The sequence below is a fragment of the Colletotrichum truncatum genome (assembly GCF_014235925.2).
Source record: "Colletotrichum truncatum strain CMES1059 chromosome Unknown Contig_0009, whole genome shotgun sequence".
Lineage (NCBI taxonomy): Eukaryota > Fungi > Ascomycota > Sordariomycetes > Glomerellales > Glomerellaceae > Colletotrichum > Colletotrichum truncatum.
The window spans coordinates 476,561-493,560 of NW_027222406.1; the positions used below are offsets into that span (position 1 = coordinate 476,561).

The 17,000-nt window shown below is 52.1% G+C and overlaps 6 protein-coding genes across 6 annotated transcripts; 3 read left to right on the forward strand and 3 right to left on the reverse strand.

Annotated features, from left to right (window-relative positions):
- Nucleotides 1-923: 923 nt before the first annotated feature.
- On the forward strand, nucleotides 924-2,619 carry CTRU02_212674 (MBOAT family protein; the record flags this gene model as incomplete). Its single annotated transcript, XM_036723495.1, has 4 exons — nucleotides 924-1,197; nucleotides 1,252-1,292; nucleotides 1,344-2,349; nucleotides 2,399-2,619. 4 exons carry the CDS (start codon nucleotides 924-926, stop codon nucleotides 2,617-2,619), a joined length of 1,542 nt encoding a protein of 513 aa, XP_036584771.1.
- A 165-nt stretch (nucleotides 2,620-2,784) lies between these two features.
- CTRU02_212675 (prenyl cysteine carboxyl methyltransferase ste14) lies at nucleotides 2,785-3,889 on the reverse strand (the record flags this gene model as incomplete). The annotated part of the gene is made up of 2 exons (XM_036723494.1): nucleotides 2,785-3,529; nucleotides 3,870-3,889. 2 exons carry the CDS (start codon nucleotides 3,887-3,889, stop codon nucleotides 2,785-2,787), a joined length of 765 nt encoding a protein of 254 aa, XP_036584770.1.
- A 1,262-nt stretch (nucleotides 3,890-5,151) lies between these two features.
- On the forward strand, nucleotides 5,152-6,047 carry CTRU02_212676 (galactoside O-acetyltransferase; the record flags this gene model as incomplete). The annotated part of the gene is made up of 3 exons (XM_036723493.1): nucleotides 5,152-5,342; nucleotides 5,454-5,576; nucleotides 5,639-6,047. 3 exons carry the CDS (start codon nucleotides 5,152-5,154, stop codon nucleotides 6,045-6,047), a joined length of 723 nt encoding a protein of 240 aa, XP_036584769.1.
- A 54-nt stretch (nucleotides 6,048-6,101) lies between these two features.
- CTRU02_212677 (uncharacterized protein) lies at nucleotides 6,102-6,592 on the reverse strand (the record flags this gene model as incomplete). The annotated part of the gene is made up of 2 exons (XM_036723492.1): nucleotides 6,102-6,222; nucleotides 6,282-6,592. The coding sequence occupies 2 exons, from the start codon at nucleotides 6,590-6,592 to the stop codon at nucleotides 6,102-6,104; spliced, it is 432 nt and encodes a 143-aa protein (XP_036584768.1).
- Nucleotides 6,593-6,939: 347 nt separating this feature from the next.
- Nucleotides 6,940-8,988, forward strand: CTRU02_212678 (peroxin 8; the record flags this gene model as incomplete). The annotated part of the gene is made up of 1 exon (XM_036723491.1): nucleotides 6,940-8,988. The coding sequence occupies one exon, from the start codon at nucleotides 6,940-6,942 to the stop codon at nucleotides 8,986-8,988; it is 2,049 nt and encodes a 682-aa protein (XP_036584767.1).
- Nucleotides 8,989-15,324: 6,336 nt separating this feature from the next.
- On the reverse strand, nucleotides 15,325-16,833 carry CTRU02_212679 (bZIP transcription factor; the record flags this gene model as incomplete). Its single annotated transcript, XM_070205890.1, has 4 exons — nucleotides 15,325-15,641; nucleotides 15,697-16,182; nucleotides 16,242-16,458; nucleotides 16,663-16,833. 4 exons carry the CDS (start codon nucleotides 16,831-16,833, stop codon nucleotides 15,325-15,327), a joined length of 1,191 nt encoding a protein of 396 aa, XP_070060283.1.
- Nucleotides 16,834-17,000: the final 167 nt, after the last annotated feature.

Sequence of the window (17,000 nt, forward strand, 5' to 3'; positions counted from 1 at the left end):
GAGCCGTAGCACCCCTGGCTTGCATGCATGCGCTTCTCTCATTATAGCATTAGCACGGCGTAAGGTGATTTGGACGTGAGAGGACCTGCTGGTTAGCCCTGCTGGCCTCCTGCCGAGCACTGCAATCCAGACCAGACAGGCTCAGCGGCCCTGGCATTCTCAAGGTCCCCCTTCCAATCTTCCCATCCTAGGGACCGTGCCATCATCCAGCTCTCCCGTAGTTCTCGCCTCCTGTCTCCCATTTTCTCTTTTGTTGTTTCTTTTGTCTTACATCTTGTCTCTGTGTATATCTTTTCCCCAGTTCTGTCGGTGTCGGTTGGTCTCACTGCACGACGTCTGCATTCCTGCCGTCAGAGCACCTCGTCTTCCATCATTCCTCCACAACGACAAACGAGTCCCCACGCTTAAGGGACTGATGGCGTCGGCCTAGCTTCCTCCACCTGTTTTTCCCCCCTGGCCTGTGCCTTGACGTACCCCTTCCCTCTTTTTGCTGTTTCCGATCCCCCTCGTGCGAATTGCCCCTCATCCAATCCAGGTCCAACGCCAATGCGCTTACCATCCAGATAGCTTCCCTACTGGCTTGGAGAGTTTGGATCAAATCGAGAGCGCCAGGCGTCTCCCCTTGGAAACGCCGGCTACGAAGTCAATTCGTATTTTCCTTCCCCGACCGAGCCTGGTTTGGCGTCGTGCATATTGGCCTACATTTACCTTTACACTCCGATATCTTATCGCACTTGCCACTTATTCCCTGCATTGCATATACATACACAGCTTTCCCTCATCATTGAGTCCCCTCACCTTTTTTTTTTTAAACTTTCACCCGGTTCTCCCCTCCTCATCATTGAGCTTCCTCACTTTTGCGTACCTCTCCCTGTTGTCATTCTCGCGTGCTCGCAATTCACTCTCAGGACGTGTCGCCAGCCATGAACACGGCTACGGTGACGAGCGTCGAGAGCTCAGCTATGAGCTCATCCCTTCGTCACACACACAATGGCACATCCGAGACGAAGCCCGCCACAACACCCGCCTCCGCATCCGAGAATCAGCGCTCAGTCGAGGAGCTAAGGAGAGCAGTGCAGAGGAAGTACAGGCACGTCGCTGCTGTTCACCACAAATCGCGCCCTTCCACTTTGAGCCATGACTCCAACGCCGCCCCCAGTTTCTTAGGTTTCAGGAACTTAATGGTAATTGTATTAAGTATGTCGAACAACGCCGGGACTGCTTGATGACCTTAACTAACAGTGTGTGCAGTTGTTGGTAATCTTCGTCTGATGATTGAGAACATACAAAAGGTAGGCGCCGCTGTACAGTCCTTCTCGCTATATGCAACTGACACATCATAGTATGGAGTCTTGATTTGCGTTGGGTGCCATGACTTCCGTCGGCAAGATGTTCTTCTCGGTGTTGGGTTATACCTCCTAATCCCTTGCCATCTCCTCGCCGCCTACCTGATCGAATTGGCCGCTGCTCAGCAGGCTCGAGGCTTGCGGGCCAAGTCAAAGGATGGCGCTGCCAGCCCGACAGCAGACCAGCGAGCTCGATTCAACTCTACTTGGAAGGTCATTGCCTGGATCCATGCCGTCAACATTACCCTCGCCCTCGCCATCACGACATACGTGGTGTACTTCCACATCCACCACCCCTTAATCGGCACCCTGACGGAGCTTCATGCCATCATCGTCTGGCTTAAAACAGCTTCGTACGCCTTCACAAACCGAGACCTGCGACACGCTTACCTCCACCCCGTTAAGGGCGAACTTGCCGCGATGCCTGAGATCTACCAGCAGTGCCCGTACCCTAACAACATCACCATGGGCAATTTGGCATACTTCTGGTGGGCACCGACGCTGGTTTACCAGCCTGCGTACCCGAGGACAGAAAAGATTAGATGGGTGTTCGTCGGCAAGCGGATGGCGGAAGTCTTTGGTCTGAGCGTCTTCATTTGGTTTGCCAGTGCCCAGTATGCCGCCCCTGTCTTGATCAACTCGCTCGACAAGATCGCCTCGTTGGACGTACCTAAGATTCTTGAGCGGCTGATGAAGCTCTCTACGATCTCTCTGGTCATCTGGCTCGCAGGCTTCTTCGCACTCTTCCAATCATTTCTCAACGCCCTCGCCGAAGTTACCCGCTTTGGGGATCGATGCTTTTACGAGGACTGGTGGAATAGCGAGAGTCTTGGTGCCTACTGGCGTCTGTGGAACAAGCCGGTCTACCAGTATTTCAAGCGCCACGTCTACTCTCCCTTGATCGGCCGTGGATGGAGCCCTAGGGCTGCGCAGCTTGCCGTATTCTTTGCTTCGGCGGTACTCCACGAGGTTCTCGTCGGTGTGCCGACTCACAACATCATTGGTAAGCCTAGCCCGCACATTACCACGGCTCTATAGCTAATGACAATCAGGCGTCGCTTTCGCTGGCATGTTCTTCCAGCTCCCTCTGATCGCCATCACGACCCCTCTGGAGAAGATGCAGTCACCCACAGGTCGGATGATTGGCAACTGCATCTTTTGGGTTTCCTTCACCATTCTAGGACAGCCGTTTGCCGCATTGATGTACTTTTATGCCTGGCAGGCCAAGTACGGCAGTGTGAGCAGGCAGATGACGTGGCCCAGGAGTTCTTGAATGGGTTTTGTTGCAAAGACAGGCATTTTTTTATGCCTGCGTTTCTGTTTAAATATCCACTAGGGTTTTAGAGAAAATTAATAATGGCGCTGTTAAAACAACACTCATACAGTTATATATTACACATCCCGACACTTGAGCAACAGAAAACACAACAGTCCGGCATCAATTGCAGAAAGGGATCATGACCCCGACGCGCTTGCGGTAGTTGACATAGTCGTCGCCGAAGAACCTGATAAGTAGTTCCTCCTCGTGACGTATCCTTTTGGAGAAAAAGTACCACAAGACACCTGCGTAGCCGAAAAGGGAGAAGACGTTACCCATGACCAGCTGCGTGCCGATGGCCCACCAGAAGAAGCCAAAGTAAGACGGGTGTCGGAACCAGGCGTAGATGCCGGTCGTAACGAGGGTGTGCGACTCGGCCTTGTAGTGCTGGACGGTGTGGTTGAAGCTCTCGCCGGCAGTGGTCATGGCCAGCGAGCGCACAGCCTGGCCGACGACGACGAGCAGCAGTCCGGCTGTGACCAGCAGGGGCTTCAAGCCAAAGGGTGCCCAGACGGAGTCCCTGAAGATTAGGTTCGTGAGGAAACACTCGATGAAGGCGGTGGCGTGGGCGATTGCGTAGGCGGGCCAGTTTGCCGTCAAGAGAAAGGCATAGACCGTTGCCTGTGGTGTGTTGTAGGCCGCTGTCGTCCAGAATTCGAGAAAGTGAAAGAGAGAGAGGGAGGCGAGGAAGAAGGGCAGGCGCCAGAGCGGTGATGAAGTGAAGGACAGGATAAGGATGGTAGAGAGAACGCCCAAGAGGTTGGCTGCGCCGAGGAGGAAGGCGCGGAGTGCGATGCCGGCTAAGGACTTGCGCTGGCGAGGGTAGTAGTCCTTTGCCGGGTTCTCGGACTCGGGGCGGGCGCCGCTGTGTCCGATGTCAGCTACTGATAGTGTTGTATGTGATGTGAGGGAACCGGGGAGTGATTGGGGCGCAGGGGAAGCATTGTTGTGGTGGTGGGATAGAAGTCTGGTTGAATCATGGTATAGGGGGTTCACGGGCCTCCAGTGGGAAGACATCGCGATGGCGGGGTTATGGTGTTGAGGGGCTGAAATGAGCGGAAGGAGGGGGGGAGAGAACATCTGTAAGGTCTCGGATGCCAAGGGGGGGAAAGAGACGAGGGTAGAGACCTGAGGGCGGAGATTTCACGGGGAAGGTCGGGCGGACTGAGGACAGCGCGGGACCGAGGGATAGAGCTGGAACTTACACCCGACGAAAGCTCGACATTGTGTGGCCTGCCTTGTGATTTGGAGGGGGGATCAGGGTGGCTGCACAGGCTTATGATGCAATCTGAGAGTTGAGAAATTGTGGATTGACCAGTAACGCGAGATCGAGTTTAGAGTCGAGAGAAAGTTCCCTTGGAGGGGCCCGCGGGACGCGGAAAGAACAGAGTCCCAGGAAAGGACAAGGGGCTAAAGGAGGGTTGGCTTAAGGAGGTGACAATGACAAGCAAGGACGGTATGAGTGGCGGGTGGCTCTAGCTCAAGGTTGCCGTCCTTCCATGCATGAACACAGCTTGACACTGTCTCTATACACACTTTTTTTTTCTCCCTCCTGACAACTCTGTTCAACTTCGGATCATAGCGCAGAAGTGGACGAGTGGGTAAAAGGGATCGGATTCGCAGCCCCTCCTCTTTAGTGTAGTCGGAGTTTTAGGGGGTGGGAGGGAAGAAAATGGGTAGTGAACTCTCCGCGTCTCTGTTCCCTGCAAGGCGGATTCGGGCTGCGCTGTAATGGTCAAATCATGATAAGACCAGCATGGAGGCTCAAAATTTGACAGCAACAGGAAGGTGGGAAAGAAAGGGACGTTGGGTTTTTTTTGTGGGGTGTGTCCGCTGCAAAGAGGCTCCACTTCAGCCTGGGCAGGCGAGAACGAGAACGCCAGATGCAATGTTGTCTCTCACAACGACGCCTCGGTGAAGGAAACAGTAAAAAGCGCGCCGGTTACAGTGGGTTTTGGGGAAGAGTGTCTGCTGTACAGCACTGCCAAAGCTGCTGTGTGGAAGCAAAGACGGCTGGGACGGGTAAGGCCAAGCGTGAGCGCGGGCCGAGAGTCAGGGGCGGATGACGCAAGTGCGTGGGCCCCCGCTGCGGTGTTCGATGCGCTTTGGGGCAAGGTGCTTACGACTGACGGCCCTTTTTCGAACAGTGTCGGGCTCACCGACTTGCTTCTGACCATGGGGGGGTGGTCACTTGAGTGAGGGACATAGAGATAAACTATTCGTAGCTCGAAACGGCCGGCAATTACATCCCGGGGAACTGGCTATCAGAGGGCCTTGTTTGGTTTACAAAAAGTCTTGGGTTTTTTTTTCTTCGGACCATCTCTCTTCGCTTCGCTTCACCTGGTCCCTTGTCCCCTTGCCTGTCCGAGTAAACACGTTGACGTTGACCGCCCTCCGTAACGGAAGTCGGCTCACAACTTACCTGCCCTGTACACTGACAAGCCTTCACTTTATTTTTCTCCCCTTTCCCTCTTAGCAACCGCATACATGCACAAAACAGCTATGGATATCCGCTCGATCGACAGGGAAGAGAACCGCCGGCGGATGAAGAACGGCGAGCTGTACTGGGCCTTTACCCCGGACTTGATCGCAGATCGGAAACGTTGCCAGGCGGCATGCGCTAGGTTCAACAATGCTGGTGACGTGAGCCGCCGCACGCTTGTGGGCATGTGGAAAGAGTGAGTGTCTGCGCCTCCATCGATCTCATCATTTTTTTCTGGGCGACCAGCACCCTGGCTCCCCTTCGGCTTCACTTCCCCGTCCAAGATGTAGAGCCTAATCCGGAACAGTATCAACGGGGACACAATTCCTCTCCCTCCACCGCGTACCCGCCGCGACGAGGACGACGCCCTACTTGAGGACTACCCATGGATCGATGCCCCGATAAAGATGGACTACGGCTACAACGTAAAGTTTGTGTGAACCAATCCCCTTCGTGTCTTCAGTGCCCGTCTTCTTACGCGCCTTTCGCCAGATTCGGTGACAACGTATATGTCAACTCTAACAGCACATGGATCGACACTTGCCTCATCACAGTAGGCTCGCGCACCCTTATTGGGCCCAACTGCTCGTTCTACAGCGGTACACATCCGCTGGATCCCACACTGCGTAACGGCACCCGCGGGCCCGAGAGTGGGAAGCCCATCACCATTGGTGAAGACTGCTGGTTCGGCGGCAATGTCATTGTGTTGCCGGGTGTGACTATCGGAAGGGGCGTAACCGTCGGCGCCGGGAGCGTCGTGACCAAAGACGTGCCCGATTATGTATGCGTTGCTGGTAACCCGGCGCGCGTGATCAAGAAGATCGTGCCATCGCAGCCGACGAATGGAGATGACGGGGCTACTGCGTTATCGACGAACATAAACTATAGCTCTACCATGTAGTCTTTCAAGCCTTATATCTTTCTTCTTGTATGTTTGCGTCCGTATATGTATCGTTTAGAGGCCACCTTGGATGGAGAAGGACGAGATAATGAGGACGAGGACGTTGATGACACCCCAAAGAAGGGGAACCCATGTTGACATGGAAAAGTATCCCGCGTTGTAGACCGCTCCAAGGCTGTACATAATCAATATCAGCAACACGACTTTCAGTCGAGAGAATATAAGCGCACTTACATGAGACCTACGACGCTCCCAGCGAATAGCGCCTGCACGCCCGCTACAACAGCGTACAGCAAAGGTACCGCCCAGAGGTACGTCAGTGATCCTCGTTTATTAGTGTGCATCGCGATGGTGATGGCGGCGGCTCCCATGTGCACGGCAGCGTATATGATGAAGGTCCATATCACGGTAAAGCGCCAAATGTCGCGGATGTAGAAGAGACTCCAGCGGTGGTCATCGGTAAAGTCCCGAAGCTGCCAATTGATGCTAGGGAACGACGGCACCTTGTAATTTGGCGGCGGATAATTCTCCGCACGCGAGGACATGGTGACGAGCTTCCTGCGGCTACAAGAGGCTAAAATGCGTTGAAGGTCGGTAAGTTGAGCTTCGAGGTTTTGCAGTTGCACCAATCGCTTGTTGCTGGGGTTAGGTATGAGGGTGAGGTGCTGCAGGGATGGCGCAGTTGTGCAGGAGCTCGAGGTGTGGCTTTAGGGGCGTTCAAAGTGCCTCGGCAAAACATCCACGCCAATTCCGACGTCCTGCCATCGGCACCAGCGCCGTCGATCATAGCCACCACGACACAACGACGACACTTTCTACTCTCAAATAGCCGACAATATCTTGACCACCCCAGAAGTCCTTCTCACATGAACTGATGCAAGTATAGCGCATCATGCCGGCCGATAGACTCCTCAATACGGTTCTGCAACTGTATCAAAACGTCCACGATGACCGCAAGACGGACCAGATAGTCGGCTCGACGACCAACCTCTTGACGTCGCTGTCGAATCCGCTGAACCTCGGCGTCCTCACCTCCCAACTTCTTGTCGCGCCCGCGATCTGGCATCGGCGCGACGGGCTGCGGACGAGCCTGCGCATCATTAGCATCTACAACAGCGCCGCGATACGGGTGCGACAGAACGAGATCGACAATGCTAAGAACGTCTACGGGCCGCGGCAGGGTGGAGGCCTCGGTAGTGATGCCTGGGTGCGAGCTGTTGTAAAAGGTGCCGACGATCGGTCCAACAGGTGGCAGCATTTGCTCGTCCTGACGGGAATCCTAATGGGCATGGAAGGAAACGATAGGCAGTCACTGTCGAGGGGTCTGCGAAACACTCTGGAAGAAGCCATCGTTACTGCCACGAACCTCGCACTGGAACGTCAGGACGGTTCATTTGCTTCGGCGTCGATTGTGCTTGCGCTCAACTATGTTTTCCCGTTCCTTTCTGAATTTCATCAGAGCGGAATCAACTGCAATGCACTTTTGCCGATTGCCGTGCTGGCCATCACCGGAGAGGACGGCTTCCAGGACGGCCGCTTCTTGGACGATATTAGGAAAGACGTGAAGCAGTACGGTCAGATAGTTGAGTGGTCTCCCAACTCCCCGTCATTTCAGCTGCTGCAGTCTATTGAGGGCAAGCCGCTCATGGGGGGCATGGGCCCGTTGTCGAAACTGGCGGGCTTCGCCGTCACGAATGCGACCGATTCGGCAATTGTCCTCCAGGCCCAGGACTCCCTGATGGAATTCACACAGAAGGTGCTGCAGCAATGGCAGCATAATCCGCTTTCGGGAGTTGATGCCGCCGAGGAAACAGCGCGCTTGGAGCAAAACACCCTGGAGAGCACATGGCCAGCGTTATTTCAGGTCTTGAGGAAGACACTGTACGCGACGGTGGCAGTTATGCAAACCATTGTCGGGCGGAGCCTCCTAGACCCCCGTATGAGAAACGACATTATGGCTCCCCAGGTCGCAATAAAATCGTTACACACCCTGAGGAATTTGTTCTTCATCTCTTCGAGGCAAGGGTCCAGCGCCTTCCGGGCCTACCAGTTTACCTACCTTACATCTCTCGACATAGTGGCACAGTTCGCGGATGCCTGCGTCGCTTTCTTATCCGAGAACAAGCCTCCTCATGCTGGGACGGTGCCTTCTTATGCTCTTGACCGAACCCTGGACCTTTTTTATCTGAATGTGGCAGAACACCTGCCTCTCAATGTGCCCACTGAGGCCTGTGAGACGCTCATCATTCAGCCGGCGACGGCATACCTCACTCACAATGGCGCCTTGACGTCCACCATGGTCGAGCTCTTCGAAGCCGCTCACAGTGCCGTACTGTCTGTTCTGTCATGCCCACACAATGACTCATTGACCATCAACCTGGTGCCCTTTTACATTGACACACTTTTCACCTCCTTCCCTTCGCAGATTTCAACGCGGCAATTTCGTGTTGCCTTCAAGACGGTCATGCAGATCGTCTCCCCTCCATTCCCAATCTCTCTCACAGACCCGCATCTTTCTGAGACCCTACTCGAGATGGTTCGCTTCAGAGCTATTAGCGCAGACACCGCTCCTCTTCCCCTGACACAGGACGCCATCGCTCAGGCTGAGAAGGGCTTGACGCCAGAGGAGCCGTTCTCAGAGCAGAGCTCGCTTGTACTCACGCTTATCGACTCGCTACCGTTTCTGCCGCTGTCTCTTCTTGACAACTGGCTGACGTTCACGGCGCAGACGCTTAACGAGATTTCAGATCCCATTATGCGTCAGCCTGTCAAGGACCGCTTCTGGGAATTACTCGTCAGTGGTGAACTAGATGTTGAGCGGGCCACCATTGGCGTTGGTTGGTGGACTACCAAGGGCGGGCGGGAACTGGTTATGGGCGAGCAGCAGATTCCTGTGATGAGCGGTGCCATTATGGATGAGAGTAGGTCTAGTAGGCTCTAGACGGGTGATGGACGATGACGTGTTCTATATGATGATAATTGCGAGCGATTATGATTTCGAGATGGGTATAATCAGAAGACTACATTGTGTTAAAAAGCCGATTTCCCAAATTTTTAGGCCTGCAAGATGATAAAACCCCCCGTCGAGCCCCCTTCCTCCGTCGGTGAATGTGGTCTTTCTAAGCACATGCTCGCGCAGCATTTGTTCTGTTCAGTTCCGTGAGCCCTTGCTGCTTTAATAAATGCTACTTCGGGGAAATACGAAGCTAGGTCACCCTCAAAAGTTAGCAAGAATACCTACTTTGGGAGTCCTGTGAAAACAGTTGTCATGGGAACGGGTGCAGGACCAACCAGCACATATACCAGTCTGGGGGTCCTCTTCGGCAAGCATGTTATTCAGGTTAGTTGTTGTTACGTGACTGTGATACCCTGTTGGCTCTTTAGCTGGTCAGATGAAGGTAAGATTCTGGTGTTGAGTTCTGCTGTTGCTGTCGATTCTCAAGACTATTTTTTTTATCGCGGCTTATTAGAGGATGTTGTGTGGTTTCCTGTTACATACAAACAACCGTAGGGGGGCTAGTGGATGGATGTTCGGGAGCGGACCCGATCACCAGCAGACTGTTTAGAATTTTGTCAATCTATTAGGCCGCTGGAACCCCATGTTTTCCATGCCTACGGTGAACACAGGGGGTAGGTCAAAGCAGTTGTTGAAGAGACAGGCGGCCAATAACAGAGTATTTCGGCCTCGTCAGCACAAGATTTCACTGCAAGATTGTTTCCTCTTGAAACAACACAGACTGGCAACGGGATGTTTAACAACAGTGCTAACCAAAGGAAATGTATAGTTCGCCTTTGCCCGTTGCCATGCAATAGTTATTTTGGGAGGGGGGCCAATAAATTGCGTGAAGCTGCTATCTGTGCACGGCAATCCGGAAATGGCTGGATTTAATGGTTCAGAAGTGTCTCCGTCAGCCCGTTGCACTACTTTGTGTCAAATTTAGATGTATAAGTGAATTGAGGCTCCCTTGTTTTTGTGTGGGGGCAAGAGATGGCTCATCCAAGGGTCCGACAGAAAGGTACTCGTGAGAAGGCCGTCACACCGGCAAACTCAACTTCAATCTTAGTGGAGAATAGACGTGGACATATCATCAACTCCCTTCTAATACTGCATTATATCCTTGAAATGATCTTCTTTGTTCAATTGGAACACTAATACTAGTCTCAAGACGGCCATTTCTAGGGTTTCCATCATGGCTGTGACGCTCATTTTCATCCTTTGCCAAAGCGTTCAACTCCTCTTCGAGACTGCTTGGTTTCTGCCCTAAAGTGCGAGAAGAACCATGAGATATTTCGGCTAATGTATATTTGTAGGAAATAGTTCTGGCTTTACGTGAGGCCTCGCAAGACATATCCCTGAAAATTAGTTGACAGTTGAAGTAGTCCGTGACAAGGGGCATCACAAGATCTCAGGTCTCACACCTGCTCATGCTATTTTGGATATTTGAATACGACGAGGATCACCAACAGCAGGAGACCTGAGTTCTTTAACCATCGGCAGAAATTGTTCAATGCCGTCGTTGTGATGTGGGGGGTAGTAAATACATCTCTAGCAAACGTGTTGCCTTCCTCCTGCCGTCTCATCGCCTATAAAATCCCCATTTTGACAACTCCGCTGGGCGCTCACTAACATGTGTTTATTCAAACTTCAAGCATCCGTAAGTCTCCGCCTGTATCTGTGGAGGCGATGAGGATACCCAGCTCTCCATCATCTCGGTCATCATTTTAGCCCCGAACCGTCAGTAGCGATACGTTGATAGCATCGATCCGCAGCTTCAGTAAAAGGCACAAGATCACCAGCCCCATCATGGGTTACGCGCACCTCACCCTTGAAGCGTACTCATATTTGTGAAGTCTAGTGCTGGAAGTTGAGGAGTGCTTTGGCTTTGTATGTCCCGCAATCTCTTCGTCGTTACCGCCTAAATTCGAGCATTTCACCAAAGTATACGATTGGGCCTCCAAATAGTTCACCATAGGGGTTACAGACAGTTAGGTTGAGATTACGTATTGCCATATCTATGTGGCTACGCTCTCCTACACAACACTGATAAACATGCTCGACAGCAACTGCGGAAACTTTATGGAAAGGTGTGGTACAATTGGCGTGAGATATTTGAAACCTCACCAGCGGTTGATATATCTTTTCTATTCACTTATGTGGGATTGTCATTCTTGATAGTGGTTTTATTTTGTATTTGTCTTACCCATGGTGAAGAAAAAAAAGTACGGTTATCATCCACTGGATTGGGCTGCCGTTTTCGTTTAGAAGTCACCTGTTTGGTAACGAGCTTGAGGTTACTGAGCCAGAACCAAAGATGTACTCAAGGGGAATGGGCATTTGCTCCGTATCTTCGGGTTGCTTGATTTGGCGCTCAGACAATGCAACTTATACATATCTTGGAAACATCGTCACCAAGGAACCGCTTTTTCACTTGTCACCTGGGTTATATTCAAAGGCGTCGCCTTAACTCTTCTACAGAGCCACAGCAACGAGCCCTTGGAGGCAACTATACCCACGACTGATTTCTAAGAGAGTCAAAATTTGATTCATACCTCCCAAAGTCACTTTCGCAAACTCTGATGCGCTGGGTGTTGCGTTTTTGGCAACCATACCGCTCCCCATACGTTCCTTACACTCCCTCCTTGTCGTCTTTACTCACACGATCAGAGGCTTCTGGGTTCACCCACTAAAACGAAACAACTCCCAATCACACCCGTGTTGTTGATCTAACGAGAGTTACAAGAGGTTATAGGAACCATGTTGCTACAGTGGTGGGTAGCCAGCTTAAGTTTCAAGGTTCAGTAACAGGGCTATACGTACAACTCAATTCACATAACCGAATGCCGCACAATTGAGGACTTGAAACATTTAATACAGGACTGGCCACTCTACAACACATCTAAATCCATGCTGCAGTAGTGGGTTTCGTTTCCCCCCAAAACAAAAGCAGCTACCTAACAATTAACATCACAGTAGGCGAGATTCATTCAGCAGTTGCAAACCATACTAACACATTATTCCCACAACATGCCATCACTAAAACAGTAACACTTTAGCCAAGTGGGCCGGCTGATATTCCAAAAGTTCCCAAAAAGCATTCGTAACTAACTTTCAAACCCACCACCAAGTCCAAGGCCCTCGTATAACTCCGGGTGTACAGAGCAAAAGCCCGGGCAAGCACAGCTCGCAACCCGAAGGCATCTTTCTAACCTCACACCGTATGCCGACGCCGCAGCCCAAAGAAGCTGCAATGTCACAATGCGCCTTTTCGAACCTCGCGGAAATCAAAAGCAGCACCTAATCTCGACTCACACATGAAACCACCTGATAGCAATAACGTCTTGGCTCTCATCACCAACTTGGTTATGCGAGGTCTAGACCTTTGAAAGCTGACAAATGGGTCCCGGCTCATCTCAGCAGGCTGGCCTGCATCATGAAAGGGCCAAGCCCATCGTCCACGTAGGCTACGCAACCGCTCGTCCGGACAACCTGGGCCCCATCATGTCCTTCTTGGCGCGCCCTCCGGCCATTCTTCCATCGCAATTCTTGTCTCTCTCCCCAGCGAAACGGCGCCCCGAAACCTCAGCTCCCCACCATCCGGTCATCCCGATCCATCAGGTCCCCCGGCGGGGGGTGGATATTCGGTCCCCACGGACTCTCATCTCCGTCCCAACGAGCCCAGCCCAGACGCAGGACTTTTTTCCTCGTCTCCTTCACCTACACACCTAGCCCCAAGGGGCAACCCTTTCTCATCTCTCGCATCGACTATGGAAAGTCCTACTTACGTAATTCCCGAATACCCTCAGTGGGGCGGGCCTTTTCAAAGGAACTCTCATCACACACCCCTCCCCCCCGTTTCGCTCTCTCCCCCAACATTACTATTAGGTGATGGGACTCCACATCCCCGTTACGCAAACGCAGGATGCGTCTGAACGCACGCGCCGGAGAATGCAACCGGCGGCACGGCTGGGGATGGTCATGCACTCAATCAAACAGGAATGGGGTAAGCCTCCCCAGATTTTCACATACACACATAGTGTACATACGCAGAAGCAAAGATCCAGGCCAGAAACGACTGCACACAAACGACAGGCAACGTACCCATACGGAATCCTGCCTCGGGTCTCCGTAAAAGCTGGGTACAACATATAATTGTACATCAACACCTACACGCACGCCAGTACCAACTGCCGTCACGTCACGCCGTTGACCTCATCTTGCACCAACGGAGCACCCTCTTTCCCTCTCCACTTTATCCGTTCTCCGTTTTCCCAGAAAACCCAAATCCTGATAGTCCAGGGCCGGGCCCCCTAAAATGGCACAGTTCCCATGCCCGATACAATCTTGTTACTAACATGTTCCGGATTACGTTGTTTCTATTGGCTCGTCTGCCTAAGAACCTAAGCTTTCACAACTGCCATGGAATAAATCTCTGGTGCCAGTGCCATGCATTCTCCCGTACATTTCATGACCAAGAAGAATCAAGGATCAAGAATGGAAATGCCAACAAGACATACGCAGGCCAAGCCCAAACACGGCTCGCCGGCTCTTCTGGCCTTTTGGGCTCTGGGGAAAGAGACACAAAAGACCCGCGAGGCTTAAACATTTACAGGGGGGAGAGCAAAGAGAGAAAACAGGAACAATGACCATCACACAAGCACACACAAGCTTCGTGATGAACGGCCCCCTTGAACCCACTCACACACCATTCTCTTCCACGTGTCTTCCACCACATAAGCCAAGCCTTCGAGCAGTAAGAAAAGAAGTAGGAAATAACGGGCCAAAAAAAAAAGAAAAAAAAGAAAAAAAAAAAAAAGTAGACGCCTAATCTCGATGGGCTGACTACAAACTCTTGGCCTCATACACTCACTCCGTACATACTCGCCCAGCCGTTCCCGCCCCTGGCTCTCTCGAGTCAAGCTCTCTTCTGCCCCCCCTGGTGATATCTTGGCTCATTACCTAAAGCACCGCGAATGAACGGCGTTTGTCAACCACACCCTTCCACGATGGGGAATTATTAGGACATTTATGACGAAGGTTGCGCCAACGCTTGCAGCCGGGTTCCTGGATTAGTATCCGTCGTAGTAACGTGGAAAATATAACCCGGGAAAAAAAAAAAAAAAAAGACCAATGGTTTCACAGGAAACAAAAGCCACGCAATTTTGACCGCTCGTTCGTGATGCCTCATATATCGGGACTAAAAAAAAAAAAAAACCTGCAAAAACAGTGACAAAGTTCAAAACGCATGATATGCCGGCCAAGCATTTCGGCCAATGAGTCAAATCCGCCAAGATTAGGACTCGGCACGGAATGGACTCCGAGGGCTGTTTCCTTATCGATGCCGTCAGTCCACCGCGCCGAGACGTAATGGATGAATGGAACTCGGGGGGGGGGAACCGCAAGACTGCAAAGTTTCATAGAGGGAACCACACCGGGTCCTGGAAATCCGTGTGTCCCACCCAACCCTGACGCCGCCGCCGCCGACCGATTTGAACCTTGCGGCGGGTCGTCAGCAACGACGAGCCATATGATTGAGTTTACATTCCGGACAAGCAACACTGTTTTCACACACATATACGCAGAAGAGAGAGAATGACACACCAAGAGAAAGGGAGTGAGGGTACGCGGTTTTGTAATGGAAAGAAAACGGGATATTGTTGAAGCCAGCAAATAAAAACTTTTTTTAGTCCCTCCTGTTCTCCCTATGCTTCATCATACATAGATGAGTTTGAAAATAGTAACGCCATTAAAAACAGAGCACGGGCTTCTTTATAGCCCCTATTCAACAAACAAAATTCAAAGAGACAAGTACTGAAGGCCGCCCAACCACCCTTTGGGGTATTTCCGCCGCCCAGTTGACTGTCCGCGTCGAAAGAGATCAAAAATGAGCAAGATTTTGTTGTACTTTTATATCGTGGTCGCATTTCCCGTAGATGACCGCGGCGCGGGTATTTGAAGCCATCTTGAAATTTTGTTCCCCTCGCTTGTTGTGATTAAGGACGCTGCTACATGCTTCGCCCAGAAAACAATCTCGCCGTCCGAATGCTGATGTCGTGTCGCCCGGGTATCGAGTTTTTCGCTCGCCGCAACCTCCCAATTCACATGATTACTTTTTCTTTTCTTTTGCATAAAAACAAGCAAAACAAACCCCTAAACGGGGACATGATGAAACATTTGAAACCCTTTCCTCCTCTTCGTGTCACTGATTGACTTTATCAGACCCAGGCTTGCTCGGTCTGTGATTTTGCGCTGACAACTCGGCCCGCCGAGGGCGTATTGTTATCTCATGTTGCTGGTGTCGAAAGAGAATTGTGACGGAAATGCCATGCTGGCACTCAGCCCGAAGGGATCCCAGTCAATGCCAGTATCCAAGAGCTGTGTCATGGAGGGGTATGCACCCTGGGTCGTCTGGGCAGGCTGAACAGACTCGGCCTGGCTCGTCATGTGCTGGCCAGGGCCAACAGAGGTCGGGGACGCCAACATATTTTGTGGCGCATCACCAGAGAAGTTACTGGGATATGGACCGGGGCCGCTCGGAGTCTCGATCTCGGAGTCTTCAATCATGTCTGCAGGGGCATCATACTCCTGTTCTGTACTCATAGAGTTAGCCTGGAGCAGACTAGGTGGGATTCATAAAGGGGGCAGGCTTACCAAGTTGTTCAATGTGGTTTTGGAACGCAGGTGTCGGGTAATATGGTCCGTGGTTGCCAACTCTGGGAGGGCCGCCGGACATCATGTGCGCTCGTGCGGCCGGGTTCATCGGAGCCATAGGACTAAGCTGAGACTTCATGGAAGGAGCCATGGTGGTGCGCATCGGGCCATGGTCAGAAGCAGCCGGCGACAACGCCGGCTGGCTGCCGTACGCGGCTGTGTTCGTCGGAGAATTGGAGTGCGACGAAGGGGTCGGACGGGTCTTGGGAGAGGCGGCCGAGTGAGCTGCCTGTATTGGCGGAGGCAGGGGGCTGATGCCAGGTTCGAGCTTCGGGGCGATGCTGGAGTTGGAACGTCGAGACTGGTGGTGTCGATTCAAGATTGCGCGCTGAATAGGCGGAGGCTGGACCATATTCTGCGGAGCATGAGTAGGTCCCAAATTGGGGCTACCAGTTTTGGCACGAAGCTCAGCTTGAACATCGATGCCTATGATGAGTAAGTATAAATGTTCAATCCGAGGTATGGATGGCAATGGTAAAGCTTACCCTTCTCTAAGAGGATACGTTCAAGCAAGGAGTTCTTATAACGCAACATCAGACATTCATCGGCGGCAGTCCGATGAGCAGCCTGGAGGTTGTGTAGATTGGATTCATGGACGCGAATAGCTTCCTCGAGCTGCTTGATGTACTCAGTTCGACGCTCGCGAAAAGCAGCTTGAGCCTGGCGGTTGCGCTGCTTACGCTCCTCAGACGTAGCATAAATCTTTGGGCAACAATTAGCATTCGGTCGGGGCAATATTGAGATTGGACTAAAACAAAGTTTCCTCTCAGATGAAACCTTAAGACGGTGTCACACAGACAAAAGTCTGGGGAAATATGGTGTTGTCGACAGACGAGACTGGGAGAGAAAGAAAAGACGATGATGGGAGAAAAAAAAAAAAGAAAGAAAAAAAGATAAATTACTCACAGGCTTACGACCCCCCTTTCGCTTGGGCTGCTGGTTCTCAGGAGCAGCGTTGGAGTTGTTAGCATTGCCGTTGGTAGCATTAAGCTGTTCGGCCTCGGGGCTGGAGCCCGTGGTCTCGGGAGTGTCCTCCTTGACGGGATCTTTGTTGTCGATGGACATCTTATCTGCCATTCCTTATCCTGTCCGGGGTAGTTGAGGCAGCTTGCCGGTCAGCGGCAGCGGCAGCGACAAGCACTGCTGCACGGTGGACCGTAAGGAGAGAATTGTGTCTGTAGCTTCAGGTGTACGGCGTGATGGACAGCGGCCGTTGTGACGTCGGTCGTTCCACACTGCCAGCC